This window comes from Tamandua tetradactyla, chromosome 6 (assembly GCF_023851605.1).
Source record: "Tamandua tetradactyla isolate mTamTet1 chromosome 6, mTamTet1.pri, whole genome shotgun sequence".
Classification (NCBI taxonomy): Eukaryota; Metazoa; Chordata; class Mammalia; order Pilosa; family Myrmecophagidae; genus Tamandua; species Tamandua tetradactyla.
This window is the reverse complement of record NC_135332.1, coordinates 23,146,692-23,174,621: the sequence shown is the minus strand read 5'-3', so window position 1 is coordinate 23,174,621 and position 27,930 is coordinate 23,146,692. Positions and strand designations below refer to the sequence as shown.

The following is a 27,930-nucleotide window of genomic DNA, read 5'->3' as shown; positions in this document are numbered from 1 at the left end:
GTATTTCCATAAGGCTGGTAGTATTGTCCTCTCTTTCATTTCTGGGTCTAGTAATTGATCAATCTAGCTAAAGGTTTGTCAATTTTGTTGATCTTTTCAAAGAACTAGTTGTTTTGTTTTGTTGATTTTCTCTATTGCTTTTTTTATTCTCTATTTCATTAATTTCCACTCTGAGTTTTATTACTTCCCTCCTTCTTCTAGCTTTAGGTTTAGCTTTCTCTTCTTTTTCTTGCACCTTAGCTAGATGGTTAGGTTACTGATTTGTGATCTTTCTCCTCCCTTATACATTTCTGTAGTGAGTTATGTACCCCTGGGGTGGGGGTCAGGGCAACATCTCCTTAATCTTCATCCATTCCCGTGGATGTGAACTCACTGTAAATAGAACCTTCTGATGATGTTAGTTTTAGTTAAGGTGTGGCCCAACTGAATGAACTTGGGCTTTAACCCTATCACTGGAGACTTTATGAAGAGAGAGCCTTGTGGGAGAGGAGAAGCTGGAAGTCAGTGAAGCTGGAACAGAAAAGAGAAGACATTCCCACGTGATGGAAAAGCCAAGGAACCCAAGGATTGCTGACTAGCCAGAACACTACTGGCCCCAGGAAGAAACAAGACTTCTAGCATCTGAAACCATGAGACAATAAATCCCTGCTGTTTAAGCCAACCCATTGTGTGGTATTTGTCAAAGCAGCAGGACCTAACACAACTTCCCCTCTAAACCTGGTTGGCTGTCTCCCATAAGTTTTTATATGTTATTTGCATTTTCATTCATCACAAAGTATTTTCTGAATTCCCTTTTGATTTCTTCTCTGATTGATTAGGTTGTTTAGAAGTGTGTTGTTTAATTCCCACCTATTCACTAGTTGCCCGATTTTCTCCTGCTATTGATTTCTAATTTTATTCCATTGTGGTCAGAGAATATAGCATTATTTCTATCTTTTTAAATTTATTGAGGTTTGTTTAATGACCTACCATGTGGTCTATACTGGAGAATGTTTTATGTGCACTTGAGAAGAATGTATATTCTGTTGTTGGTTGGGATGTTCAAATCATCTGTTTCTTATTGATCTTCTGCCTAGTTATTCTATACATTATTGAAAGTAGAATATTAAAGTCTCCAGCTATTATTGTTGAATTGTCTATTTCTCTGCATTTCTGTCAGGCTTTTTTTTTTTTTTTTTAATATGGAACTTCACAAATTTGAATGTCTTCCTTGCACAGGGACCATGGTAATCTTCTCTGTATCGTTCCAATTTTAGTATATGTGCTGCTGAAGTGAGCTCTCTGTCAGGTTTTACTTCATACATTTTGTACTCTGTTATTAGGTACATGTATATTTATAATTGTTATGTCTTTCTGATAGATTGACTCTTTTGTCATTATAAAATGCACCACTTTATCTCTAGCAACTTTTTTTGTTTTAAAGTCTATTTTGTTTTATATTAGCATATTCACTCCAGATTTCTTGTGGTTGCTGCTTGCATGAAACGTATTTTTCCACTCTTCTATTTTCAATCAACTTATATGCTTGAATCTAAAGTGAATTTCCTGTAGACAATATATTGTCCAATCATATTATTTTTATCCAGTCTGACAATCTCTGCCTTTTGATTAGATTATTCAATCCATTCACTTTTAATGTTATTATTAATACAGTTGGATTTTTGTCTGCCATTTTACTATTTGTTTTGTATATGTTTTGTGTCTTTTTTATTCCTCTATTACTCCTTTACTGCTTTATTTTACACTGAGTGAATATTTTCTACTGTAGCATTTTAATTTATTTACTGATTTTTCACTATATATTTATGTTATTCTTTTAGTGTTTGTTTGTTCTACAGTAACAATCATATCATATACATCTTAACTTATCACATTCAGCTTAAGAATTATACTAGATAATTTCAGTACTATAATCATGATTCCTAAAAAGTTCTATTCCCCTTTCCCCATTTTTGTAGAATATGTATTACAGCTTCTAATGTTAGAAATGCAACAATACGCTGTTATAATTATTATTGCACCATCTGTCATCATTTTTTTAATCCCAATGCAGCTTTGCTCCCACCTACCTCCTTTGTGCTGTTATAGGCAAATATGTTAAACACATGTTATATTTCTATATGTTGTTATGCATATATGCATATTATTTCACACAATCACTTTTTAAATCAGTTAAAAGAAGAAAGAAAAATATGCATTTAAACTCTCTTTTATAATTACATAATTACCTCTATTGGTGTTTTTTTGTTTTTTCATATGGATTCAAATCACCATTTGAAATCCCTAGCTTTCAGCCTGAATAACTTCCTTTAGTACTTCTTATTGGGCAAGTCTGCCAGCAGCAAATTCTCTGTTTTTGTTTATCTGGAAAAGTCTTTATTTGGTCTTCATTTTTGGAAAATAGTTTTGCTGGATGTAAGATTTTTGGTTGACAGTTTTTCCTTTGGGCACTTTAAATATGTTATCCCACTGCTTTCTGGTCTCCATTATTTTCCTGAGAAGTCAGCTATTAATTTCACAGGGGTTCCTTTGTAAATTAGTTGTTTTTCTCTGATTGGTTTAAAATTTTTCTTGTCTCTGGCTTTCAGCATTTTAAAATATGATGTGTCTGTTTGTGGATCTCTTTGCATTTATCCTACTAAGAATTTGTTGAGCTTCCTAAATATATAGGTTACTGTTTTTCAAAAACTTTGGAAAGTTTTCTGCCATTATTTCTTCAAATATTTTTTCTGCTCCTTTCTCTCTCTCTCCTCTCTCTGGTACTCCCATTATGGATATGTTGATACCCTTAATGCGTCCCACATTTCCTTGAGGCTTTCCTCATTCTTCTTCACTTTTTTTCTTTCTGTTCTTCAGTTTGCATAATTTATGTTGATCTATCTTCAAGTTTGCTTATTATTTCTTTGGCCAGTTCAAATTGGCTGTTGAACCCCTCTAGTGAATTTTCTATTGCAATTATTTCACTTTTCAACTCCAGAATTTTCATTTGGTTCTTTTAAATAATTTCTATCTTTTTATTGATTTTTCTTTATTTGATGCAACATTGTCATCATAACGTCTTCTTTAATCAGGTTTACCATTAGTTCTGTGAACATGTTTATAATGAAAAACATTTTTTTTCCTAATAAGTCTGACATCTGGTCACTCTCACAGGCACTTTCTATTGCTTGGTTGTTGCTGTTTTTTTCTCCAGTTTATAGGTCATATTTCCCTGTTTGTTTACATGCCTCATAATTTTTTTTTTTTTGACACTGGGCAGATTAGACATTTAGAGAGATTAGACATTTAGATAATATATTGCAGCAACTTTGGGTACTGGGCTTTCCACCTTCCTCCCAATGCTTGTTATTGTTATTTGCTTGTTTATTTTGTTAGTGACTGGCTGTATTATTTTAGTGAACTCTATTTCCCTGCCCACAGTGTTAAGCCTCTGATATTGCTTCCCATGGGGGCAGAGCCATAGGTATGCCCCCAGTCACTCTGGGATGGCATTGGTTTTAGTTGGGCTCTCTTCCTCTCTTCTCTGACCACACTCAGTTGCCAAGCTCCACAAATGGCCAATTGATTACTCAATTGTTTTCAATAATGCCCCAGGAAATAAACTGTTCTGCAAACTAATCCAGTCAAATGGAGGGTCTTGTGAAGGGATAATTTCTGAGATCAGAGTTTGATATTTGTTAGGACCCCAGGAGGGCTCCCCCCAGCTGATTTATTCCCCAATTCTCTCTTGGAAACTGGCAGTCCTTCTTCAGCCTGGTTCTTTACTCTCCTCCCAACCCCTTTACCACAACCTCCACTATTTTGAGGAGGCTTCTTGACTTGACTTTCTCCATGTGCTCTTGCAAATAAAGTCTCTTCCTTTGGGAAGAGATTAGGAACTAACTGTTTTAAGACTTGTTTCTCCCCATGGGCAAAATCTCTGAGCCAGGATGCTAGAGCTGGGGTCAGGGACACAAGCAATCACTTAGAGTGACACCCTAGCTCCAGGAGCTGAAAGTTGGGTGGAGAGGGATGCAGCCCAGAAGTGCTCGTTTGCCTCTCCCAGCGTGCAACCACCACCTCACGTGACAGGATAAGAATAGTCACGGCCTTCGTTTTCATGGTGAACCACACCCCAGGTAAAGCCTATTTTCCATAGGTGGGGCTGGGCAGCAGAGGAGACCCCTCACCTTTCAACCTCAGTCTTCTGGGACTCAGCCCCAGCGACAGTTTGCTGGAGGCTGGATGAGAAACTGACGCCCTGCTCCTCCCAGGAAGAAAGCCCTCTGGCTGGGAGCTGTGGGGAGACACAGCCCTGTGCTCTTGGCTACAGCGTTGAGTGCAGTCAAGTGCAGTCTTCACCTCACTTGCTGGGAGAGGTGAGAGAGGGATGGTCTTGCGTTCAAATTCATACAGAATTTCATAAATATTTCTTCATTCACTGTCTCTCTTTAAGACCATTTTAGAGCCTTTAAATGGTTGGTTGGTTGTTTTTTATGGTTTTCACTATCTCAAGGGGAGCAAGCCATGAGAGGGCCCCAGGCTCTCTTGCCAGAAGTCAACCTCTGCGTCATTCCTTTTATTACCGAATACCATTTCACGGTACGAATATATCATTTTGTTTACCCATTCATCAGTTGTTTATCCATGGACATTTGGGTTGTTACCACTTTGGGGCTATTCTGAATAATGATACAGATGAACTGTAAGGTTCTTATACAGTGTGGGAACTGGTATAAATATTACTTGAAAGTAGACTGATAAATATTATCCTCAATAATCTGTGTGGGCCTCATCCAATCAGTGGAAAGGCTTAAAGAGAAAAACTGAAGATTCCAAGAGGATGAAGAAATTTTGTCAGTAGGCTACAGTTTCTAGTCTGCTGACCTGCCCTACAAATTTCAGCCAGATCCCACAATCACACGAGACAATTCCCTGAAACAAATATAAATATATATTTTAGCATTTAAAAAATAAAATTTGCAAATAAATATAAACACATACACACACATATATACATATGTAATTATCACCCCAAGAAACACCATAGTTCATTGACCCTCCCAGCTATATCTGTTTGTCAGTCTGATCTTGCTGCCCATTTCAGCAGTGTCCACCTGTGTCTGACAAGTAAGTGTCACCTGGCCTCTGCTCTGGGCTCCTGTCATACCTATTGACTCTAGGGAGTCAGATCCTATTATTAATGAAGGGAGTGTCTCTGGGCTCTCAGGATGAACACAGCCTGTGTTCATCCAGCTGGAGCGTTCTATGATTGTGTGAGTTTACTAAGGATGCTGTTTTAAATACCACGGATTAAGTTGCTTAAACAACAGGAATTTATTGTCTCATAGTTTGGGAGGTTAGAAGTCCAAAATTAAGATGTCTCAGGGTCATGTTTTTCCTGAAATCTGCAGTGTTCTGGCAGTGGCTTACCAGCCGTAACTCAGTTTCTGCCTTGGTCACATCATTGTCTCCTTCCCTGTCTGTCTCCTGCTCACTATGTCCAAATTTCCTCTGCCTTCAGGGACTCCAGTCATACAGATTAAGGCCCATCCTGACTCAGTTTAGCCTTATTTTAACTAATAACACCTTCAAAGAGCCCACTTAAAAATGAGCTCACAGCCACAGGACTGGGGATAGCTTTGATCATGCTTTGTGGGTGGCATGATGTAATCCATGACACTGGTCTTATATAATAATTCCATTTTTGGCATGCCCACCTCTCTGAGCCTTTTGACCCCTTCCCCATTACTCTGCCAAGGAACTCCCAACATCTCCACATCTTTTGTTGTAACTCATAGTTTTTCCTAAACTTTAAAGATGTACCCCAACAGCGTATTACAACTGGTTCCAGGTGTTCTTGTCAAACCTTTAAAATGTTCAATTCTGAGTCTTGGGAGAATGCCCCATGTTTTAGTTTCTTAGGCCTCTCTAAGGAAATACCATGAAATGGGATAGATTTGAACAATGGGAGTTTATTTGCTTATGGCTAGAGTCTGGGAAAATGTCCAAGTCAAGGCATCATCAGGGTGATGCTTTTTTCCTGAACACTGGCTGCCAGAGGTCCTTGGTTCCTCTGCCACATGGCAAGGCGTATGGCGTATTTGCTGGTCTCTCCCTTCTCTTCAGGGTTTCGCTGCTTTCAGCTTCTTACTTTCATGTCTGTCTGCTTCCCTCTCTCTTTTCCCCACTCTCTCTCTCCCTTCTCCCTCCCTCTCTCTCTCTCTCTCTCTTGCTCTCCATTTATTCCTTTATAAAGGACTCCCAGTAATAGGATTAAGACCATCCTGGTTGGGTTGGGCCACACCTTAGCTGAAGTAACCTCTTCAAAAGGTACTACTTACAATGGGTTTATGACCACAGAAATGAATTAAATTTAAGAATATGTTTGGACATTTTCACACTGATGTTTATAGTGGCATCATTCAGTCAAATGTCCATCAACGGACGCATGGATAAACAAATTATGATCCACACATCACAATGGAATATTACACAGCAGTGAGCCATAATAAAGTCATGAAGCATGTAACAATGTGGATGAACCCTGAGGACATTATGCTGAGTGAAATTAGCAGAAAGAAAAAGACAAATACTGCGTGATCTCACTAATATGAATTAATATTAATGAGCAAACTTTGAGGGTAAAGTTGAGAGAACAGGTTATCAAGAGATAGAAAGAAGGTAAAGATAGGCATTTGAAGCTGAAGGAGTGCCAAATGTTTTAACAGGATTGATAAGATCCAGAAACGGACAGCACAATACTGTCTGATGGTGGCACAATATTTTAAGTGCACTGAACAAAGATGAATGTGGATATGGTTGAAAGAGGAAGGCCAGGGGCATGTATGACAACAGAGGGAGAGAGAGAAGATAAAGGCTGGGACAGTATAACTGAGTGAAACCTAGAGTGGGCAATAATGGCAATTAAATGTACAAATATAAGAATGTTTTTACATGAGGGAGAACAAATGAATGCCAGCATTGCAAGATGTTGAACGGGATGGTATATGGAAAAAACGCAGTCAGTGCAAACTAGAGTCTATAGTTGACAGTACCATTGTAATATGCTTCCAGTAAATGCAGCAAAGGCATTATACCAAAGTTAAATGTCCTTGAAAGGGGGATATAAGGGAAGGGTATGGGATTCTTGGTGGTGGTGTTGTTTCTCCTTTTTATTTTTTTCATTAAAAAATTTTATTTTCAAGTTTTTCTCCCATTTCCTCTTTATTTGCAGAAGAACTGGAAATGTCCTCATATAGACTATGGTGGTGAATGAATAACTGTGTGAACCATTGATTGTTTATATAGGATGGATTGTAGGGTATGTGGATAAAATTATTTTAAAAATAAACAGAAAGCTTATGCAAACTTCAGTTAGACATTGCCACCTATCATAACCTGCCAAACCCCAGCCAGGACCATTCCAGCCAATCCTAAAGAACACCTAGGGCAATTTATAAGATTCCACAAGGGTTCCATGCACTAGAGTAACTTTCCAAAAACCTACAATCTCCAGTTGGGTCCCTGGACCAGATTAAGTCCTGAAACCTAGAGGGCCCAGCCTCTCCAGAACATCAGCTAGTTCTATCTCCCTACCTCATATTAGTGACAGACCTTCCAAAATCAAAAAGTTAGAATGGCCGTAGTCCAAACACCCCTAAAGAGATGGACAGAAAGATTAAAGGTGATGGTGGAGTTATACACAGAAGATAGGATTAACAAATGAATATGATTGCTGAATCATTAAACTGATATTTCTTTTAGTCTCTAGTGTCTTAGAGCAGACAGAAGTAAAAATCTAAAATTGTGGAATTATAATCCATGTCAAACTCTGAAATATGTTCTACAACTAATTGTGGTGCTGTGTTTTGAAATTTATTGCTTTTTTGTATATATGTTATTTTCACACAAAAAAAGAAAGAAAGAAAAGGCGATTGTGGTGATAAAATATTCTAGTCTACTATGTTTGGAGCAGCTAGGAGGAAAAATCTGAGATGATGGTATAGTAGCCCATGACAACCTCTGGGATCTGTCCTGTAACTACTTGTTGAAGAGTGCTTTGAAAATTATTGTTTTTTTATTTCTTTGCTTTGTATATATGTTATACTATACAATAAAAAAGTTAAAAAAAACAATCAGGCAACCCCAAACTGCAGGGCATTCCACAAAACACCTGATGAGAACTCTTCTAAAGCATCAAGACCATGAAAGACAAGGAAAAAACTGTCATGGTTTAGAGTAGACTAAGGAGACATGACATTAAGCGCAGTATGATATCCTAAAATGGCTCCTGGCACAACAGAAAAAAACTGATGGCCTTAGTAGGTAAGATGGTGACTCCAAATAAAGTCTGTATTTTAATTAGGAAAAAAATAAACAGAAAGATACAAGTGCTGGAGAAAATGCAGAAAAAGAGATAGACTTACTCTCTGCTGGTAGGGAAGTAGAATGGAGCGGCCCCTCTGGAGGGCATGTGGTGGTTCCAACGCTAAGTATGGGGTTGCCATATGATCCTGCAACTTCATTATTAGGTATATACTTGGAAGAACTGAAAGCAGGGACATGAGTGGACATTTACTCACTGGTGTTTATGGCAGCAGTATTCCTGATTTGCAATCCACTGATGAAAGGAAGGGTGAACTGTGGTGTATACATACAATGAAATATTGAGTAGCTGCAAGATGGAATTAATTTGTGAGGCATGCAACTAGGTGAATGGACCTTGAAGACAGTACATTGAGTGAAATAAGCCAGAACGAAAAGGCAAATATTATAATGCCTCACTAACACGGACTAACAATAATGTACAAACTTGGAAAATTGAATCGGAGAGCATAAGTTATCAGGGGAAGTCTTATTGTAAAGATTCCTAAATTGTAAGCTTTTACAGCACACACATCTGTTCCTGAGATATAATGATTACTTCTAAATTCTGAGATACTGAGCTCTTTGTATATAACCTGGCTGTCCCCTGGAACTTTGGGTATCTGCTTGACACCTGTGGCTCAGCGCTAGAGTTTACAGCTATGAAAGTCATTATTACTCAATACAGCAACTGTTTAAAAATGAAAAAGAGATCAGACATCAATAAGAGATACGAATGTGGCACTTCTGGTTAAAACTAAGGTAAATCAGAATACAGTATAAAGGATGATAGTGACCATGTTTTAAAACTTCAACTTCTGTGTGAGACCAAAGGGAGAGATGTTTATTTGGTGCAAAATTTATATTTTCTGTAGCACACTATCTAATTTAACTTGTACGGTCAGTTTATTTGAACGCCATAATTACATGGAACTTTGAATAAGGAATGTGATCTTGTTGGTTTGTACAGGTTAGTGTTATGTCCCGACACATCCCAGAGTAATCTGGGCAGAGAATAAAGAAGTAGTTGCAAAGCCCCCTTGAGGGACAGGAAAAATGTGGAAATATTTAACTTCCCCACTTGGGAGTTCCTGATGTTCTCACAAGCATGGGGGACTACCAATTTAATAGGCCGAGCCCTCAATCTTGGGGTTTGCCCTTATGAAACTTATTCCTGCAAAGGAGAAGATAAGCCTACTCATAATTAAGTAGAGAACCTTTCTTGTTGTTCAGATGTGGCCTCTCTCTTGAAGTCAATTTGGCAGGTAAATTTGCTGCCCTCCCCTCTACATGGGACATGACTCCCAGGGGTGTAAATCTCCCTGGCAGCATGGGACATGACTCCCAGGATGAGTCTGAACTCAGCAATGTGGGATTGAGAACGCTTTCTTGGCCAAAAGGGAAAAGAGAAATGAAACAAAATAAAGTTTCAGTGGTTGAAAGGTTTCAAATAGAGTCAAGAGGTCATCCTGGAGGTTATTCTTAAGTATTACACAGATATCCCTTTTTAGTTTTTAGTGGATTATTATAGCTAGAAGGAAATATCTGAAACTGTTGACCGTGTTGCAGCAGCCCTGATGCGTGAAGATGTTTGTATATATCTATATAGCTTTTACAATGTGACTGTGTGATTGTGAAAACCTTGTGGCTGACACTCCCTTTATCCAGTGTACGGACAGATAAGAAAAAAAATAAGTATAATAAATAAATAATAGGGGGGGATAAGGGGCATAGGATGTTTTGGGGGGCTCTTTTATTTTTATTTTGGGGGAGTAATGAAAATGTTGAAAAATTGTGGGGATGAATGCACAACTATATGATGATGCTGTGAACCACTGATTGTGTACTTTGGATGATTACATGGTATGTGAATATATCTCAATGAAACTGCATTAAAAATAAGATGTTTTCTGGGGTACACATGCTTCAAACCATAACACCCTCAGATCAGTAAACTCTCCCTAATCCAGCCTTCTATCCCACCCCCTGATCCCAGTCCAACACCCTCAAGATCCACCCCCAAGTATAATAATTCCTTTCCCCCCATAGCTGGGGTGATTCTTTTCCACTGGGTCCCTGATGAGACTTGACCCTTGTCATTGAGAGGAGTCAGGGTCAGCATCAACGTGTGAGCCATTTGCCTCAGATGAGGATATTATTGTCACCCAGAGATGGATACCGTTACTATTGGGACTTTGCATCTCTTTTTTTAAAGAAGGGGGAAGAGCATCTTCGTTTGAGTGAAGGACACGCTACATTGTTAGGCAGGGTCACGAAGTTGCTATTGTCCAAATACGGGTAGAAAGGTGGGTATGGGTGCTGAGTAGACAGGGGGTGGACTGTGCCGGTTACTTACTTATTACCATTCAGCTCCAACTTCATTCTTCTTTTCTCTGCTTTCTGATGCGGGGTGGAACATCAGATGCTTCAAACTGGTTTCCCAGATGCCACGGCTAGCTGGCCTTCTAGTTGGTTCTGCTAACAGGAGGCACGAGGGAGTGACTGGAAGGCAGGAGGAAGGGGGAAGGGACTTCCCATTTTTTCTTGCTCATATTCCTGTCATTCGCTCATCGGAAGTCGCCTCCAGTCTTCAGCTTCTTCTACATTCCGAGAACCAGCCCTGTAGCTGCTCCTCAAAGGAATGAGCCGCAGCAGGGTGGCCTGGCCCAGAGTCTGAGCGCCAACTCAACAGCATCCCTCCACCAAGCTCCGAGATTGCTGTGACCTCATCTCTTCCCTTTTGTTCCCTCAGCCCTCGCTGCTCCCTTCAATTACTAGTTTGGGATGTCTCTGTGTTCTCTCTCTCTTTTTTGCTCTTTTCGTCCTCCAACTCCTTTCCCCATACTTTATCCTGTCTATTTGAAATTTCTTTCTTTTTTTTTTTTTGCACGGGCAGGCACCGGGAATCGAACCTGGGTCTCCAGCATGGCAAGTGAGAACTCTGCCACTGAGCCACCATGGCCCTCTATTTGAAATTTTTAATGTGGTTTCTATTTTTGTAACTAGACTCTATTTGATATGCAAAATTACAAAATTCATACAATATGGCTCTATTACTATAAAATTGTAAAGCTGGCCACATTAACCTACATAGATAAGAAAACTATAAAGAAAAGCAATGAAATAAATGATTATCACAATTGTCAGCATAGCATTTGCCTCTTGAGGGAACAGATGAAGATGAGATATGAAAGAGGCACAAGGGAGCTCCCAGGGCAGATAGTGTTCATTTTCCTGACCTGAGAGGGGGTTACACAGATGTTTGTTTTGTAAATATTCTTTAAACTGTTCATACTTTATTTGCTTTTATGCATATGATATATTTTGCAATTTAATAAAACAAAAGAACATCAATGCTGCCGCTAGCTATGGGCTGGAGGCTGGATGATTAGAAGGGCTTCTAGAGAGAGGTGAGGCAAGAGGAGGAACTAAAAAGACCAAGTCTTAGGTCCAAGAACTCAAGAATTCTGACTCCCTTGCTAGGAGTCAGAACCCTCTCCCTAGCTCTCAGGGAGCCAAACAAGGGTTGGGAGCTTCTAAGTCCTTCATTTCCTTCTCCTCCTTTGTTGGTGGTAACAGAATTGCTGTCTGCTGGGTGAGCATCTAAATCAACGCAGAGACTCTGGCTATAGATTAGCAGAATAGAAGCAGGAATGTGAATTAGGTGGGTGGCAAGAGCTGGTTAATGAGCTGAGCCCTGGGATGGAAGTCCCAGAGGTTGGATGGAGAGAAGGGGTGCAGCCCCTCCGATCAGCCTAGAAAGGCTTTGTTTGGTAGCTGCCCATTCCAGTGCCCGAAAGAGGAACCGGCTGCCTTACCTTAGGCAGATTGAATAGAGAAATAGAGAAATGGAGCAGCTGGAAGCAGGATGTGGGAGACTAATAGAGAGGCAAAGGGTAGCAGGGAAGCAAGACTATGCTCCATTTCCCCACCTACTTGGAAAAGCTGCAACCAGCTTTGCAGGGCCCTGGTGGCCTTGCACCGGGATCAGTGACTCCATTTAGAGTGGGTTGACAGCATCCTGCAACAATGTTGGCAGTCAAAGGGTTAACCCTTAGCGCTGCTGACTCGGGTTGTGTGAGGGGGTAGGTCTGAGGGAAAGCCGTGCCTTAACTGCCACTCCCTCCAGCTGCTGTGGCCCCACAGTGCTGGGAACATCCCCAGAGCCTCGGGACAGTCCTGAGCGGTTCTGGATTCCCATCCCCCACCATTGGAGTAGTTGGCTCCACAAGGCAGACCGACAAATCAAGCACGAGTAGAGGGACAAAACGACACGCAGTCCCTCTGATCGTTCCCTAGCCTCCAGGGTCAGCCACCTGAACTCTCGGATGCAGCCAGTGCCCTGGTCTCAGAAGGCCGATGCTGAAAGGGGCGATGGGGTGGGGGCGGCGCTAGAGTGGGGTTACCGGAGGTGAGGACCTCCATTCCCCAGACAGCAGGGGGAGAAATCAGGGACAGACACTAACAATTTCTGGTCAGAAGCTTAGAGTAGAGGTGTCGGAGCTCACAGACGCGGGACGAGGAGTCCCGGGCTCTGAATGTGGGGGCGGGGGACAGCCAGTGGTCCCCCCTTCCTCTCTCCAATCCCTGCCTCTCCAGGGGACCCCCTCCGACATCCCTGGGGCCTCGGCCCTTCCCCTTTCACCACCAAACCCTGCGTCCTCGGCGGATTGGTCCCCTGCTTGCCGCGGGGCGGGGCCCGGGGGTCCTGACGTCACCAGCGGGGGGGCCGGGCGGCTGGGGGAGGGGGTGACAGGCCCCGGCTCAGCACCTCGGAGAGCTCCCTCCCCGGCCTTGTTTTGCTCTGGTGTCACCGCCGGGGGAGGGAACGAAGGGGCCGGGCGCCGGGCGCTGAGGCTGGGAGATGACCGTCGAGGGGTCGAGGGGCCCCGGCGGGCAGAGGCCCCAGCCGTGAGCCGGCGGGGGAGCCGGGGCACCGGGCGGGGTGGGGGGCAGCGGGTGGCGGCAGCAGTAGCCGCACATCTGGATGGAAGCGAGCTTTGTCCAGACCACCATGGCTCTAGGGTTGTCCTCCAAGAAAGCGTCCTCCCGCAACGTGGCCGTGGAGCGTAGGAACCTGATCACCGTGTGCAGGTGGGCGCCGTTGGCGGGCGGGGGGTGGGGCGCTCCGGGAGCTGGCTTGGGGCGGGCTGCGGAAACCCGGACTGAGCGTGCCCGCGGGAGCAGGCACCGCAGCCGAGTGGAAAGGAAGGGGATCAAAGGGTTAAAAAGATTGCCACAGCCCCTCGCAGGTCCAGAATGGGGAGGGGGTTTGGAAGTCTGCTACCTACCCTTCTTGGCCAAGGGCCTGAGGGGGAGGGGGTGTTTTATTGGCATTGCAGCTTCCTGCGAGAACCAGGAAGTGACATTGTGTGTGAGGGGGAGGGGGGCCTGGCTGGCTCCGTTGCTGGGGTCGGGTCGGGGTGGGGGGTTTGTGAGGTGGGCAGAGGAGAACTGAAGGGGCATAAATGCCCAGAGCCTGGTCTCCCTGCGGTGGAGCATTGTCTTGGGACTTTGCTATCCACAAATCCTGGAGCAGGGACTCTGTGCCCTCCTCTATCTCTGGGCAGCTGCAGCCTGTAGCAGAGTCGCTTGGAAATGTGGGCAAAGCCCCCAAATCCATCCAGTGAAGGGTTAGAGCTGCTGTCCCTACCAAGGGAAGGACCAAGGGCCCAGCTACAGAAGCCTGTGTCCCCTGGGCTCGAGGGAAGGAGAAAGGGGACAGGGCCATCGGTCTCTAGATGGCCCTGAGGGTGGGGCTGTCGCAGTGTTAGGGAGATTTGCCTGCCTTCTTGGGGCCCAGGAAGTGGTCTTTCCCACTTCAATCCTGCAGTGACTCACCCTCCCCATCTTTCCCTGGAGGCAGGACGTGCCCAGCCACCCAGACAAACTCCCTGCATCCCCCACCAATACTTGCCTCTCCCTCGAGGGTCCCCATGCCAGCTGCCTTCTCCACCTGCAACCTCTCCTGCCGTCCTGCTCCCAGGCATTGGGGAGTAGGCCCTCTCAGGGCAGATGGTCCCACATGCAGGGCTCAGCTGCCAGCCCTAGCCGCCTGCACACTGGTGCCCTGGCCCCTGGCCCCTACAGCTCCCTCAAGGTTTCTGAGCACACACTCAACCATTCTGCATCTATCTCACACCATCACATCCTTAGTGCCCAGCACAGTGCTGGGCAAATCAGACCATCCATAAAAACACCTTGAATGTTATGGAGGGAGGGAGTGCAGCTATGGCCTGGCCCAAAGTTCAGGCCACTGCCTCTACCCTCACACACCACCACCTCCAACCCTGCCAATGTGCTCTAAAATGAAGACTCCTGCCCTTGGGGCCAATGGTCCTCGGTTCACGCCCTTATATCATCATGTATTAGCTGTGCAGCCTTGGTGAACTATCCTAACCACTCTGGGCCTTGAGTGCCTTATCCCCATGCCTGGTACACGGGTGGGTATAACAGCCACCCCAGAGAATGACTGTGACAGAATGCAGCCCTGATCTGATGACAGCCCTCTCAACTTTCTCCTCACTCTGTACTCCCAGGTCCTTCTTCTTTCTCTTGCCTGTCAAGATAGCTGTAGCTCTCGAGTGCGTATGGGAACAGGGAAACTCCCCCTAGCCTGGGCTGGAGACGCAGAGGTTCTGGTGGTCTGGAGGTGGTCTTAGAGCACAGGAGTAAGCTGTACGGTTTGGGCGGAACAGGCTTGATAAAGACTCAGAAACCCCTCAGGCTCCTGCTGCCTCACTGCCATCACACGGTCGCCTCCGGCTCCCAGAACATGTAACAGGCCATGCATTCCCCTGGGCCCAGGCCTTCCCATCACCATGGTAACCCTCAGCAGGCACCGCATCTCCTAACCCAGAGCACACCACGGGGCTCCCAGGGGCAAGAAACACTCTGCAGCACCCCTACGGGCAGATGGCAGATGGCTGCCACACTGAACCCAGCCCCTGGCCTCCACCGAGGCTTGACCCAGATGACCAGAAGAAACTGGAGGAGGCGGGTTGGATAATGAAGTCCAGCTAATGCCTTAAACGCAGGCTCCTGCTCAACAGGGACAGCCTCCCCACTAATGGTCCAGCTCCTCTTGGCCTGCACACATTTACCTTCTCCCAGTCCTGTCGGGGATGCAAACCAATATTTAATGAAGCAGGCGCTATTATTCCTGTTTACAATGGGAAAATTGGCTTCAGAGAGATTAAGTGGCTTGTCCAAGGTCACATAGTATTACAAAAAAAGCAGTATTTGAATCCACCAGGCCTTCTCTAGTGCAGCTCCACCCTTACCTGGCTCTGATCTCAGGCCAGACCAACTCTCAGCCCAAAAGGAAAGGGAAGGTTCTGTGGGTTCAGCTGGACCATTGGCCTGAGGGCTTCAGAAGCCAATACTCGAGGGCTAGAGCCTTGCAGCATGAGGGCCACAGAGGCTGTGGCTGCACAGGGCCTTGGTGATCATGACAGTCCCCAGCAGGCTCCAGGAGGGAGCAAAAAGAGCAAGGGCTTTGGAATCAGCCACACCTGCTTGACCCCTCCCCAGGCTAGATGCATGACCCCGAACAGATCAACCTTTTGGAGTCTCAGTTTCCTCATCTATAAAGTTGAGATGATGATGATGATGATAAGAGACTCTACTTCCCAGGGCTGCTGTAAGCATTGGATGAGATAATACATGTAAATATAATGCTTGCCACACTGTAAGGGCTTATATACCTTGGGGGGGGGGTGACAGTTCTAAGCAGCCTGCATAACCCTGACACCCCTCCTGTTCTGTCATCTTTACCAGGGCAGCAGTGGGATGTTAGGAGCCTGTCCTCATCCCTGCCCCACCCTACTGCAGAAACAGCAGGTGGAGATTGCAAGGGCAGGGGTTGCAGGAGCATGGATTACAGAGAAGCCTGAGGCTTTGGACAGAATTGCCAAGAGGGATGAGGGCCGCTTGGCTCTTCCCTCAGCCCCACTGGCTTCCCTTGGCTCCTTTCATCTCTGAGAAGTCAGGTGTCTGGGCTCCTAAACCCCCTTCCAGGGATCCGCTGCCAATGTCCCCTCCCACCCAGTCTGTGTGTCAGACCCACACCTCCTCAACCAGCTCTGCAAGGCTGGATTCTGGGCAGCTGGTGTGTGGGCGGCCGAGCTGGGAAAGAAAAGGGGGAAGGGGGGCACCCGTGTGCCAGTTGCCCACCTGGCCACCCAAGCATGCCCACGCTCCGTGTGCACGGTGCCAACTCACATGCCCTGGCACAGGTAACCACACACCCCCCCCCCCAAGCCCCAAAGGGACGGTAGGTTGTTTCAGCTTTTTTCTCCTGGATAATCCCCGACTCAAACACACACACACACACACACACACACACATTTTTAGGGGAGATGTTCCCCTAAAAATGGGGCTCTGGGACAGTCCCCCGGGCTCTTGGTGACCCAGCTTTCTCCCTGATGTCTCATCCCCCTCTCATACCTTGTTCTCAAAGCTTTCTCTCTCTGGCTATAACCTTTCCTGTCACACACCTTGCCAATCAGTCTCCCACCTGCCACTTTCTCTCCCCACGTCACCGCAGCCCTGTGGTCACTATATTCTCACCTGCTGCCCCCCTCTCCCCCTCCGCCCCCTCACCACATCTGTGCCATTCCTGACTTCTTCTCTGCCCATCGCCCCACCCGCCCTCTGCCTGACATCCCTCCTCTACCACCAGCACCTTGCCTTCCCACCTGACGGCCCCCTGTCCTGTCTCCCTCCCTCCACCAACCAGGTTCTCTGTGAAAACACTGCTGGAGAAGTACACGGCCGAGCCCATCGATGACTCATCTGAGGAGTTTGTTAATTTTGCAGCCATTTTAGAGCAGATCCTCAGCCACCGCTTCAAAGGTAGGCTGGGGTTCCTGTCCCCCATTGCCCTCCCAACTCCCAGCCCTTGCCTTCGAGCCATCACATCTGACACCCACCACAGCTTTTGGAACCCCATATTGATCCTGGCCCCAACTCTAGACCATGCACAGAAGTTTACATGCAGAGCTGGGAAGAGGGGAAGAGGGTCTTCTGGGCACAGCAGATGCCCAGAAGCCCCATCAATGGGACACAACTCTCTGTTGGTGTACCCTTTGCGTACATGCACATGTGTGCAAGCGTGCTCAGGGTAGGCACTATATGTGTGCATGGGTGATCTATAGACGTACATGTGTGTGCCCGTGACACGGAGCCTCTCCAAACACCCTGGTCTTGCTGAGCCCCCCTCCCTACCCTGGCTCAGCCTGTGCCCCAGCAGGTCCAGTGAGCTGGTTCAGCTCAGACGGGCAGCGGGGCTTCTGGGACTACATCCGGCTGGCCTGCAGCAAAGTGCCCAACAACTGCGTGAGCAGCATCGAGAGCATGGAAAACATCAGCACAGCCCGGGCCAAGGTGAGGGGCCAGGGCTGGGCCCGGGCCAGCGTGGCTCCCCCCACCCCACTCTGGATACAGGTTGCTGGCCTGCTCACTGGTCCTCACCCCTGCCCAGGGGTGACCAGGAAGCCAGACCCACAGCCAGTCATGGGGTACCTCTGGTACCACAAGTGAAGGTGAGCATATTTTGCAGGGCCGGGCATGGATCCGGGTGGCCCTGATGGAGAAGCGCATGTCAGAATACATCACAACGGCTCTAAGGGACACCAGGACTACCAGGTCAGATGCGTTGGGCAGCCCGACCACAGGTGCCAGTGCTCAGGTTCACTGTGCTTTAAGTTCCAGCTGCAACCTTTGATATCTGGACTACAAGTCCCAGGATGCATTGCTAGGGTTCTTCTTCCAGACTGTCCACAGTTGGCCCCAGCCTGCAGTCCCAGATCATACTTTTAGCAACACCACCATCACCTCCACGTCAAATTCTAGGTTCCGTTGGCCCCCAGCACTCCCCAGCACCACTCCCATCATGCCCAGCTCTACCCTTGGACACATCTCTGGACAAGCCTCAACACTGCATCATTTTACTTGGTGGCCACGTTCCATGACCTACAACACAGAGCCCTACCTGCTCCCCAATAATAGCAGCAGTTCTGCACTTGCTACCCAGAGTCCCAGCTGGCAGAGCCCCAACCCCTGGATGGTGGGTTTGCAGAGAGAACGGGTCGCTGGGGCAGGGGTCACAGTGTGCGCTGGAGTGAGAAGGGACGTTTGAAGCTGGTACAGTGTGGGCGTGTACCTTCCACACACACACTTGCACACGCACACATGTCATGAAATGGCCAGATCGAACCTGCTGTTCTGACTTGTAGTTATCTCTAATCTGTCCTCAGAGTTCAGATTAACGTGTATTTTGAGCACCTACTGTGTGCCAAGCAGTGGTGATTAAGGCTGTTTCCTCTTGTCACCGATCAGGATGACCTGTTCTGGGTGGGAAAGGGGTCAGAGGACGGAGCGGGGGTCTCTTCCCAGGGAGCCCCAGGGCCCATACCCGCGTGTGAGCAGGCAGGAAACACCTTCCTCGAGGAAAACTGTGCAGTAAGGCCCGCAGCACACCGGTGGGGTGGGGGCTCCTGGGGGAACGCTGCGCCACTGGTTCCGCCCCTCTTCCCACAGAAGGTTCTATGACTCCGGGGCCATTATGCTGCGGGAGGAAGCTACTGTCCTCACAGGGATGCTGATCGGACTGAGCGCCATTGACTTCAGGTGCGACGGGAGCACTGCGGGTGGAGGGGACCCCTTCCCCGCCTTCCATGGCCCATCTCCTCCTACCGCCCCAACCCTGTGGCCCTTCTCCTCAGCTTCTGCCTAAAGGGCGAAGTGCTGGACGGGAAGACCCCCGTGGTCATTGATTACACACCCTACCTAAAGTTCACCCAGAGGTGAGCAGCCCGGGGACGGCCCTGGGTCGGTGGCGCGGGAGCCTGGTCGCGCCGCCCGAGGGGGCGGGTTCGGGGCCGGCCGGTGCCCACTGCTTCCTCCCTCAAGCTACGACTACCTGACCGACGAGGAGGAGCGGCACAGCGCCGAGAGCAGCACGAGCGAGGACAACTCGCCCGAGCACCCGTACCTGCCGCTCGTCACGGACGAGGACAGCTGGTACAGCAAGTGGCACAAGATGGAGCAGAAGTTCCGCATCGTCTACGCGCAGAAGGTGTGCGGCGCGCGGGGGGCGGGGCTGCGGGGGCAGGCGGGGACCCGCACAGCCCACCCGGGCGGCAGCTGGGACCCCTCGCCCTGCCGCCCGGACTGAACCGGCGCCCCGCAGGGCTACCTGGAGGAGCTGGTGCGTCTGCGCGAGTCGCAGCTGAAGGACCTGGAGGCCGAGAACCGGCGGCTGCAGCTGCAGCTGGAGGAAGCGGCGGCGCAGAACCAGCGGGAAAAGCGGGAGCTGGAAGGCGTGATCCTGGAGCTGCAGGAGCAGCTGTGAGCGCCGGCCACCCTGCCCCCATCACCCTGAACACCTCACCCCCATCACGGGAACCCCCATCATGCAATGACTCCATCACCTTTCTTGACACTAGCACCCACCTCAACTAACCCACAGCATCAACCCACTGACCCCATCACCTTCACCCTAAACATCCTTTCAACCACTTTCTAGATTATCCTCAGAACCCCAAAGAAACGGCCAGTGAGCCCTCCAACAACTGTCTCCCCACTTCAACCTCAATTACCTTCTAGAAAGGCCATCCAACATTATTCATATTGCCCTCTAATACTGCTTGCTGCCTTACTCACAGTTTAACACCCCCTCATGTACAATATTAGCCGTCTTCCCCCAAGATGACCCCCAACCTCACCCCTACTGATCTAAAACATCCCCTCAACCATTCATCACTCCATGACTTCCATCATGACTCCCAAGACTCCCTATTACCTTTCAGGGATTCCCATACTATTCACTGACCTCCCCATCACCCCAACTGACACACCTTACCATTCCTTCTAGCCCCCGTGTTAGTAAGCTAATCCCCATTACCCTCTGACCTCTGGTCCCACCTCCACCAACTCCCAGGATCTGCTTCACTGACCTTCAACATTGTATCCCTATGTTTGTATCCAGGTTTCATTCCTAACTCCTCTCCCCACCCCCCGCTGAGCCTCCCTTCCCCACTTCTGCTCCTTCTTCCAGCCAGGCCTGACCCCCCTCCCCCCCCAGGACAGGTCTGATCCCGGGTGACCACGCCCCCCTGACTCAGGGCTCCAAGGAGCTCACCACACCCCTGGTCAACCAGTGGCCGTCACTGGGAACGCTCAGTGGGGCTGAGGGTGCCAACAACCCCAAGCTCTACCGGAGGTAAGCCCCAGCCAGGTGCTGCCTGACCCTGAGTGCTGATTCCTCCTCTGGGTGGGGGACATCTGAGGGGGTGCTCTAGGCCTATCTGCAAATCCAGCTCTCTGCTCTGCCAGACACAGCTTCATGAGCACGGAACCGCTGTCAGCTGAGGCCAGTCTGAGTTCAGACTCCCAGCGCCTGGGAGAGGGCAAGCGGGATGAGGAGCCTTGGGGCCCCATCGGTGAGTAACCCCAACCCAGCACCCCTCCGGGCTGAGGCAAGGCCTTAGGGGCTATAGTCAGGCCTTAGTTATTTCTTACATTCACTCGGCCCTTCCTGAGAGATTAGCACAGCTATTAAGTTTGGCTTGGGGAGTACCGCACACTGGGGTGCAAATCCCAGTTGCTGCCTCTGGCTGTGAGCTTGGCCAATCAACTCACCCCGTTTAGCCCCATTCTCACGTGTAAAGTGAGGATGTTGACTAAAGTTGTGGCATTTCTTTACATGATGAGGGCTCAATGGACTTTTAGTTTCCTCACCCTCATGGGGCTCTCCAGAACCCTAGAGGAGCCCTTCAACCTAACTTGCTTTTCTTTCATGCATGTGTGAACCGCTCGCCTGACCCTTGTTTTCCCCCTTTTCTTTGGCTGCCAGGAAGCTCAGAACCAAATTAGCGGCTCCCTGCAAGCGAATGTCCAGGACTTCAACGCATGCCTTTTGTGTTCTCATCCCTGGCTTCATCTTGGTTTTTCCCACCCTAGTTTTCCTGTGCCTGGATTTTTTTTTTTCTTTTTCCTTTTTTAACCACATATCAGTGACCCTAGGTCTTCTTTGAGACAAGGCAGGCTTTGGATGTGTAACCTCATCACACTGTGATTGTCTGTCTCCCCCAAGACTGTGAGCTCCGCGAGGGCAGGGACCACGTCTCATTCACTCTCTGTAGCCCCAGTGCTTCGAACAGAGCAAGTGCTCACTGTGTACTTAATAAACGGACAAAGAGAGAGGGTGTACCTCAGGGGGAGACAGAGACATAAAGTTATGATTACAATACAGTGTCCCTGTGCCTAGCACTGTGCATGGCACCAGCAAGTCCTTAACCAAGATCTAACTGAAAATGGCAAGTGCTCCAGAAGAGATCAGGACTCTCCTGGGGGATGACCCGGGGCTGCATCTTCACGGCCTCACCGCACTCATGCACACACACCCACTGGCCCAGCCTCACCCACCCTCTCTCCCCAGGGAAGGACCCCACGCCCTCCATGCTGGGCCTCTGCGGCTCCCTGGCCTCCATCCCCAGCTGCAAATCCCTGGCGAGCTTCAAATCCAACGAGTGCCTGGTGAGCGACAGTCCTGAGGGCAGCCCAGCACTGAGCCCCAGCTGAGGAGCGGCGTGAGCAGTGCCAGCCCCATCTGCCTGGGGCCACGGACTCCTGCCACCCTTCCTCAGAGCCCTCCTCAATCCAGACCACCCTTCCAGACAATGCTGCCCACCCAGCCAGGGACTGCTCAGGAGAGACTGAACCCTTGCCTCTTGTCCATTTCAGCTTCCTGCTCGAGGAAGCAGGGGCTGTGAAGGGAAGCCGCTTGGACCAGGAAGCAGGGGACCAGGGCCACAGGAACACCCTTGGGGAAGCTTGCTCCATTCTTCCAGTGACCCTGATGCCTGGTTGGCCTCTCCTTTGCCCACTTCCCCAACCTCCCCGGGAGGTGACACCTCCATCTCTCATGCGTCTCACATCTGTCCCTGTGTATCCCTTGGAGTTACCCCTTTCTCAGCTGCAGGGCAAGGATCTCTGCTGAGGGGCTCAGGCAAATAAAAACCACAGGCGTGAGGGCATCCTTGTCCACATGGGGCTGGGTAAGGGCCTGTCCTGAGGCCAGCAGAGGGGCAGGGAGCCAGAGCCTGGCCCCTAACCAAGGTGACACATGGATCAGAAAGCAGCAACCAGGTCCCTGGGAGCAGGCAGGTCAGAATTCAGGGAGTGGGTAATTTTGTATGAAGTATCTTTAGTATTAGGTCTGTCCTGCACAGGACGAAGACAGCAAAATGCCCCTTAAACAGGATATTGTTTAGTAACTCTCAACCCCAGGGAGAGAAAAGGCTAAACATTTGGCGGGTTGTGTGTGTGTGTGTGTGTGAAGGATAGAAGGGCACACTCTGGTGAGGCTGTTTTCCTTCCACAGGCGTGAGCAATTCAGCTTGGCCTAAAAGAGCCATTAGGCTAAAGCCTGGCAGTTTAGCCACCCTCCCTCATCTACTGACACTCAAGTGTGCTGTTGGGGAGGTCTCAACCTCCCACCCTGCCCGCCACACATGGATCCTCCCCGAAGGGACTCACTCCGGGAACTAGTGTCCACCTGTCCCCCACACTCCGCTCCAGCGCCTTCCACACCTACCCCCTGCTCTAAATTGGGTTTGGGGTGGGTCCTCTCTGGGCAGCCAAGCCAAGCACCAGGGCCCCTACCCAGGCCTCCTCTGTGCAAATCACTCACCAAGTCCTTCTGCCACCACCCCCAATCCCCAGTCACAGCCACTGAACAGAAGCTCATCATCTTTAGACTTGAAGAATTAACAAGGGTAAGGTGGGGGGAGGTGACAGAAACAAGCCCAGGATTTGGGGCTCCTGGGGGAAAAGCCCAGCTACAGCAAACACAGAGGTAAACAAAGGCAGGGGAATTAGCAGATTTGGTCTTGAACCATGGATGGGAAGGTGATCATCCGTGGGGGTGGGGAGCAGCAGGAAGAAAGGACAGGGGGGCCCAGAGGGACAGCAGCCCCTCCCCCTGGGGCTCATGGTTGGAGGGAAAGGGAACAAGGTCCCTCCCCTCAGTACTGAGGAAAAGGCACTTGGCTCAGTCTCCTCCTGACCCCTCACCCCAGAAGAGAGGGGATCCTTATTCCTTGCCCCTTCAAGGGCCCCGATGACGCTCCTGGTTGAGCCTCTGGAAGAAACTTTTGCCGAACTCATAAGTGCTGATCATGATGGCACATGAGGGGGCAGCCTTGATGATCCTCGGGAGAAAGCCTGCAGCAGGAGGCAGGGCAGGATCAGAGGTCAAGGCTCCCGGAGCCTTAACCCCATCGAGGGCAAGGATACACAGACACACAGACACATACACACACTCACCTGCGAAAAGGCCCCTGGTGCCCGACTCAGCCCGGATCCTCCGCAGCAGCAGCCAGGTGGAGTCAGCACGTGGAGGTGTCACTACAAGGGCAAGAGACCACTCAGTCACAACCCACTCAGGGCCCTGCCTGCCCAGCCCCAGCAGCCAGCCTCTCACCTCGCATGGCTTCCGCCTCTCCCAGTGCAACCTGGCGTTGTGTCTTCACCACATCAAAAGGCAGAGTCAGGATGGCTGCCACCTGATGGGGCAAGGTGAGGACTTGTCTACATTCCCAGGAACCCCCCACCCCCACCCCATCCTTTGCACCCAGCCACAGGAGACTCCTGGGGCCAGAAGGGATGAGGGGTGCCTTCCTTGGCCAGGAGTATGCTGGGGACAGTGAGCTCACTACCTGACAGGTAGCCATGCACTACGAGCAGAGTTTCTCCTTCCCTGAGCACCTCCACCCACCCTCAGGCCCCCAAGGACACCCCAGCTGGTCATCCCTCAGCCCTGTCAACTCACTGTCCCTGAGATGCCACCAGCCAAAAAACTGATGCCCACAGATGTCTGGTCCTTTGGCCTGAATCCACTCAGCCAGCGCTTCACCAGCTCATAGTTGAACCAGTACAGGGCTTGGGGAGGAAAGTGCACTCATTGCAGACAAGGAGAGCAGTAGGTAGACCCCAGACCCATCACCCACTGCCAGGTAGATGGCAGGGTCTGTGCAGGCACCCTCCAGGAATTATCTCTTGAAAGCTTGGGCGAGTACCCTACCTGCTGTACCCCTTTCACAAAGAAGGAACCCAAAGCTCAGAGAAGCTAAGTGCACAGTGAGTGGCAGCAAGTCAAGACTTGCCAATAGACCCTTTGTGCATTTCTCAAGGACTCCCACACCCTATTACTTGGGTGCCTACCTGAAAAGGGCACATCTCTCAGGGCAGTGGGACTCCAGCCCAGCCACAGGGAGCGCCAGCCGCCCTGAGCCACCGCAGCCCGGACACAGCTGCCCAGTTCACGGTATGACACATGCTGAGCTTGCAGCTTTGTTCGCACCAGCTCCAGGGGGCTGACCACAGTCACGGTGCCCACTGCAGGGTAGAGGAGGAAAATTCAGACCAAAGGCTCCACAGAGCAGTCCCCAGCCACTGCCTCAGAATCTGGGGGCCCGGGACATTTCCCCCATCCTCTAAGCCAGCAGACATTGGAGCTGGGAGCCAGGACTGGACTCGGGCACAGGGCAGACAGAGGGAGACCAGGGGCCCAGGGCTGTGCTCACAGCGGGCCAGCGCGCCAGCCACTATAGGTGCGTAGAGCTCAGAGGTCAGTGCTCGGCCACACAGGAAGGCTTTGAGTTGGTCATATGCAGTGAAGTAGATGGCAGTGGCTGGCACAGTCATCACCCTGTAGGGACAGAGATCAGCCAGGATTCCCAAACCTTCCAAGCCTTCCCTGGGCATCCCAAATCCCTGCCCAGACAGCTGGCCAACTTGCTCCCCAAGGGAACTGGAGAGTTCGGGGACCGGTCAACATGGCAACGAGGGTACTCACAGCGTGGCTGGGAGGCCGCTCCACAGGGTCCGGGTGCCCTCGTGCCTCACAATCTTCACAAAGGCATCCTGGTCATACGGGTGCCAACCCACGGGGAGGAAGGATAGGTAAGAGGAAGGCCTGTGATGGGGGCTGGCCCAATGTCCTTGGCCTCTGCTCCTAGCCCTTCCTAGTGAGGGGTTGTGGCCCCTCAGGCTGCCAGATGTTCATATATGTGGTTCCCCACTTGGCTGCAGGTAGACTCCTGTTCACCCTCCAAATCCTCGCGGAGGCACTACCTTCTCCGGGCAGCGCTCTCTAAGACTAAACGGGTCGTCTCTGCATGCCTTGCTCTGCACATTCTTTCCTGGTCAGCTGCCCAACCAAACTGTGACTCCATTGGGAAAGCCCGTGGGCCTGGCCCAGGGCACAACTGTTTCTCACCATGGTACCAGTGAAGCGGGTGGGGTCCTGAAACCAGGTGGCACAACGGGCACCGTTCGGGCACAGGTACAGGGGCTCCAGGACACCATTGCAGTACAGGAGGCACTTCCCTGCGGATCGGAGAGAGGGCACTGGAGGAGGGGAGGGAACGTTAGGATAACAGGGCCCTGGAACCCTGTGAGGAGGTGGTCAGCACCCACCCCCAGAGGGCCAGTAGAGGCTGGGGTCCCTGGGGGGAGTATTGTGTGGGACAGAGGACTCGCTGATGTGACTGGAAGACTGGATGTCTTGGAGAGACTGGGACACTGCTTCCCCTGGACCCTCCCTGCCCCCCTCCGTCCCTTCCCGGGCTCCCTGCGGCTTGGGCACTCACACTTGGTGTAGGAGAGGCTCCAGAGTCTGGAGGGAGGCGTCAGTTCTAAAATACAAGGCAGCTCCCTGAGTCAGGAGTACAGCTCACTTGCTCCAGGAAGCCAACTTGCGGAGACTGTTGTTTTGCCCACCCCCTCCCAGTTCCAGGGTCAGGCACTCACCACTGGCCACTGAGGGACGCTGAGACTGCAAGCGCACCTTCACCACATCCAGGGGTGTCACTGGGGAGGAAGGCAGTGCTGAAGGCTCCTTTCCGGACCCTACCCCTTCCACTTCTCCTGGAACCCAGCCCCTTCCACTCCAATTTAAGTCACCTCCAACCCCTAGTCTGTCCCCATCCCCAACTGTCCTTGTTCCCGTTCCCCAAGCCTTACTGAAGAGGGAGGTGACCACAGCCCCAGCGCCTGAAGCCACCATCTGTTGGAGGGGGCTAATGCCCCCTCGGTCCTGGTCATTCATCTTGTTGTTTCAATTCTAAAAAATAATTGGGGGATCAAGTCAAAGAACAGGACTTGATGGGTGGGGGAGAGATGAGACAAGGGCTGGCTCTTTGGGGCTTTAACCTAACCCCCACCCCACCGTTCACCTGAAACTTGAGTTGTTTCAAGTAATCCTCACTACCATCTTTTAAAGCAGGCTAACGGGAAACCGAGGCTCGGTAAGTTGAGGTGACTTGGCTAAGTTCACTTCGCAAACAGTTAAGAGGAAAGCTGGCTGAGATAGTTACCCAGGGTGGCCTGACTGCAGACCGCCATTCCCAAACGCCATTCGCTCACCCAGATCACTGTGCACCTCTCACGTGCAGGCGCCGGGGTGGCCCCAGTGCCCCAAAGCTCAAATCGCCCGGGCCAGCCCCGTATCCCCCCAATTCGAGCACTCAGCCCCGGCTGTGGAGAAGTGGGGGAGGGTAGTGAAGAAAACAAGTAAACAAATACGATGGCGGCGAAGGGTTCGCCTGCCTTCTGCCAGCAGGCGGGAAGCCGGACGCCCCTCCGCTCCCCACCCCCACCGCAAGCAGGGAGACTGGAAAAGGAAGGCTACCTTTCTGCCCTCTCCCCAAAATACAGGCCGGGAAGCGCAGCCCAAGGGGGCGGGAAGTAGGGACTGAGAGACAGGATCGCTCCTCGCCACTAGGGAGCCTCTTTGCCCCGGCGTCGCGTGCAGAGGGCGCCGGGTGCGACCGACTAGGTCGGCCCGAAGGCCCACCACTACCGCCCGGGCTCAACGTCCCCGAGACCCCCAGAGGCCCGACTACGGCTTCCGTCCCCCAGTCAGACCCGATCCGGGCCCACGCTCGCCCACCTGGCTCTAGGCTGGTGCCCGCGCCACGCGGCGCCGGGAGCCCGAGGGGCCCATAGCGGCTCCGCCGCCTCTGCAGCGACCGCGCGCGCCCGCTTCCACCGACACCGGCTCGGCTAGCGACCGAGCCAGCCCCTCCCCCGAACGCGCGGCGAGGCCCCGCCCCCGCGCAGGCCGACAGGCCGCACGTCCGGGGTACGCCGGCCCCGCCTACTGGCGTTCTCCTCCCCTACCCGCCTTGCCCCGGCCACTTGCCGCCGCTTTGGCCCTTCCCACTCGGGCGGAGCGCCCTGCGGCGTCCACGTGCTGAGGTCGGAGGCCTCGCGGGCTCCCAGTCGCGCCTGTCCGGGTCCGCATCTCACTTGACAAACTCCCACCCCACAGCCCCCCAGGCCGAGCGCTGCACCGGGAGGCCAGTGCTCCCGCGAACCTTCCAGACGGGCGTGGGAAACGCACCCTGCCCCTGGCTCAGGGGCCTCACCGCGCAGCGGCGGGAGGTAGAATCGAAGCTTCTAGGTCGCGCGGCGATCAAATAGCAAAGGCAAATATTTACCTGCGGGGCTCCCTGAGGTTTTACAACTACCTGGCGACCTTATGAAGTAGATACTTGCTTCACCCCCATTTTA

General features: G+C 50.5%; 2 protein-coding genes and 1 non-coding gene across 11 annotated transcripts; 1 reads left to right on the top strand and 2 right to left on the bottom strand.

The window, feature by feature from the left end:
• Positions 1-1,175: 1,175 nt before the first annotated feature.
• LOC143689214 (U6 spliceosomal RNA) lies at positions 1,176-1,280 on the bottom strand. Its single transcript, XR_013178673.1, has one exon. It is a non-coding gene; the product is annotated as a U6 spliceosomal RNA (small nuclear RNA).
• An 11,798-nt stretch (positions 1,281-13,078) lies between these two features.
• RUNDC3A (RUN domain containing 3A) lies at positions 13,079-22,382 on the top strand. Of its 5 annotated transcripts, none has more exons than XM_077164167.1 (11): positions 13,079-13,440; positions 17,087-17,202; positions 17,600-17,733; positions 17,909-17,994; positions 18,889-18,978; positions 19,074-19,154; positions 19,261-19,426; positions 19,541-19,698; positions 20,435-20,572; positions 20,686-20,792; positions 21,791-22,382. In XM_077164167.1, exons 1-11 carry the CDS (start codon positions 13,334-13,336, stop codon positions 21,931-21,933), a joined length of 1,326 nt encoding a protein of 441 aa, XP_077020282.1. In that variant the 5' UTR covers positions 13,079-13,333; the 3' UTR covers positions 21,934-22,382. The 5 variants fall into 5 exon arrangements, with proteins under 5 accessions (XP_077020282.1, XP_077020281.1, XP_077020280.1 ...); XM_077164166.1 differs by having other exon boundaries at positions 17,597-17,733; XM_077164165.1 differs by having other exon boundaries at positions 17,585-17,733.
• Positions 22,383-23,090: 708 nt separating this feature from the next.
• On the bottom strand, positions 23,091-27,440 carry SLC25A39 (solute carrier family 25 member 39). 5 transcript variants are annotated; one of them, XM_077164172.1, is made up of 13 exons: positions 27,308-27,429; positions 26,733-26,892; positions 26,380-26,479; positions 26,167-26,226; positions 26,007-26,051; positions 25,634-25,764; positions 25,211-25,278; positions 24,939-25,063; positions 24,577-24,750; positions 24,185-24,294; positions 23,837-23,918; positions 23,680-23,760; positions 23,091-23,577 (listed from the first exon to the last, which is right to left on the bottom strand). In XM_077164172.1, the coding sequence occupies exons 3-13, from the start codon at positions 26,462-26,464 to the stop codon at positions 23,462-23,464; spliced, it is 1,077 nt and encodes a 358-aa protein (XP_077020287.1). In that variant the 5' UTR covers positions 26,465-26,479; positions 26,733-26,892; positions 27,308-27,429; the 3' UTR covers positions 23,091-23,461. The 5 variants fall into 5 exon arrangements, with proteins under 5 accessions (XP_077020287.1, XP_077020286.1, XP_077020285.1 ...); XM_077164171.1 differs by having other exon boundaries at positions 26,782-26,892; XM_077164170.1 differs by lacking the exon at positions 26,733-26,892 and having other exon boundaries at positions 27,308-27,440.
• Between the last annotated feature and the right edge of the window lie 490 nt (positions 27,441-27,930).

Coding starts and splice junctions, on each gene's coding strand:
- RUNDC3A (XM_077164165.1), top strand. CDS start 13,334: ATGGAAGCGAGCTTTGTCCAGACCACCATGGCTCTAGGGTTGTCCTCC. Junction 13,441..17,086: donor AACCTGATCACCGTGTGCAG/GTGGGCGCCGTT, acceptor TCCACCAACCAG/GTTCTCTGTGAAAACACTGC. Junction 20,793..21,790: donor GGAGCCTTGGGGCCCCATCG/GTGAGTAACCCC, acceptor CTCTCTCCCCAG/GGAAGGACCCCACGCCCTCC.
- SLC25A39 (XM_077164170.1), bottom strand. CDS start 26,464: ATGAATGACCAGGACCGAGGGGGCATTAGCCCCCTCCAACAGATGGTG. Junction 23,761..23,836: donor AGAGGCGGAAGCCATGCGAG/GTGAGAGGCTGG, acceptor TTGCCCTTGTAG/TGACACCTCCACGTGCTGAC. Junction 23,578..23,679: donor CACCAGGGGCCTTTTCGCAG/GTGAGTGTGTGT, acceptor CTCCTGCTGCAG/GCTTTCTCCCGAGGATCATC.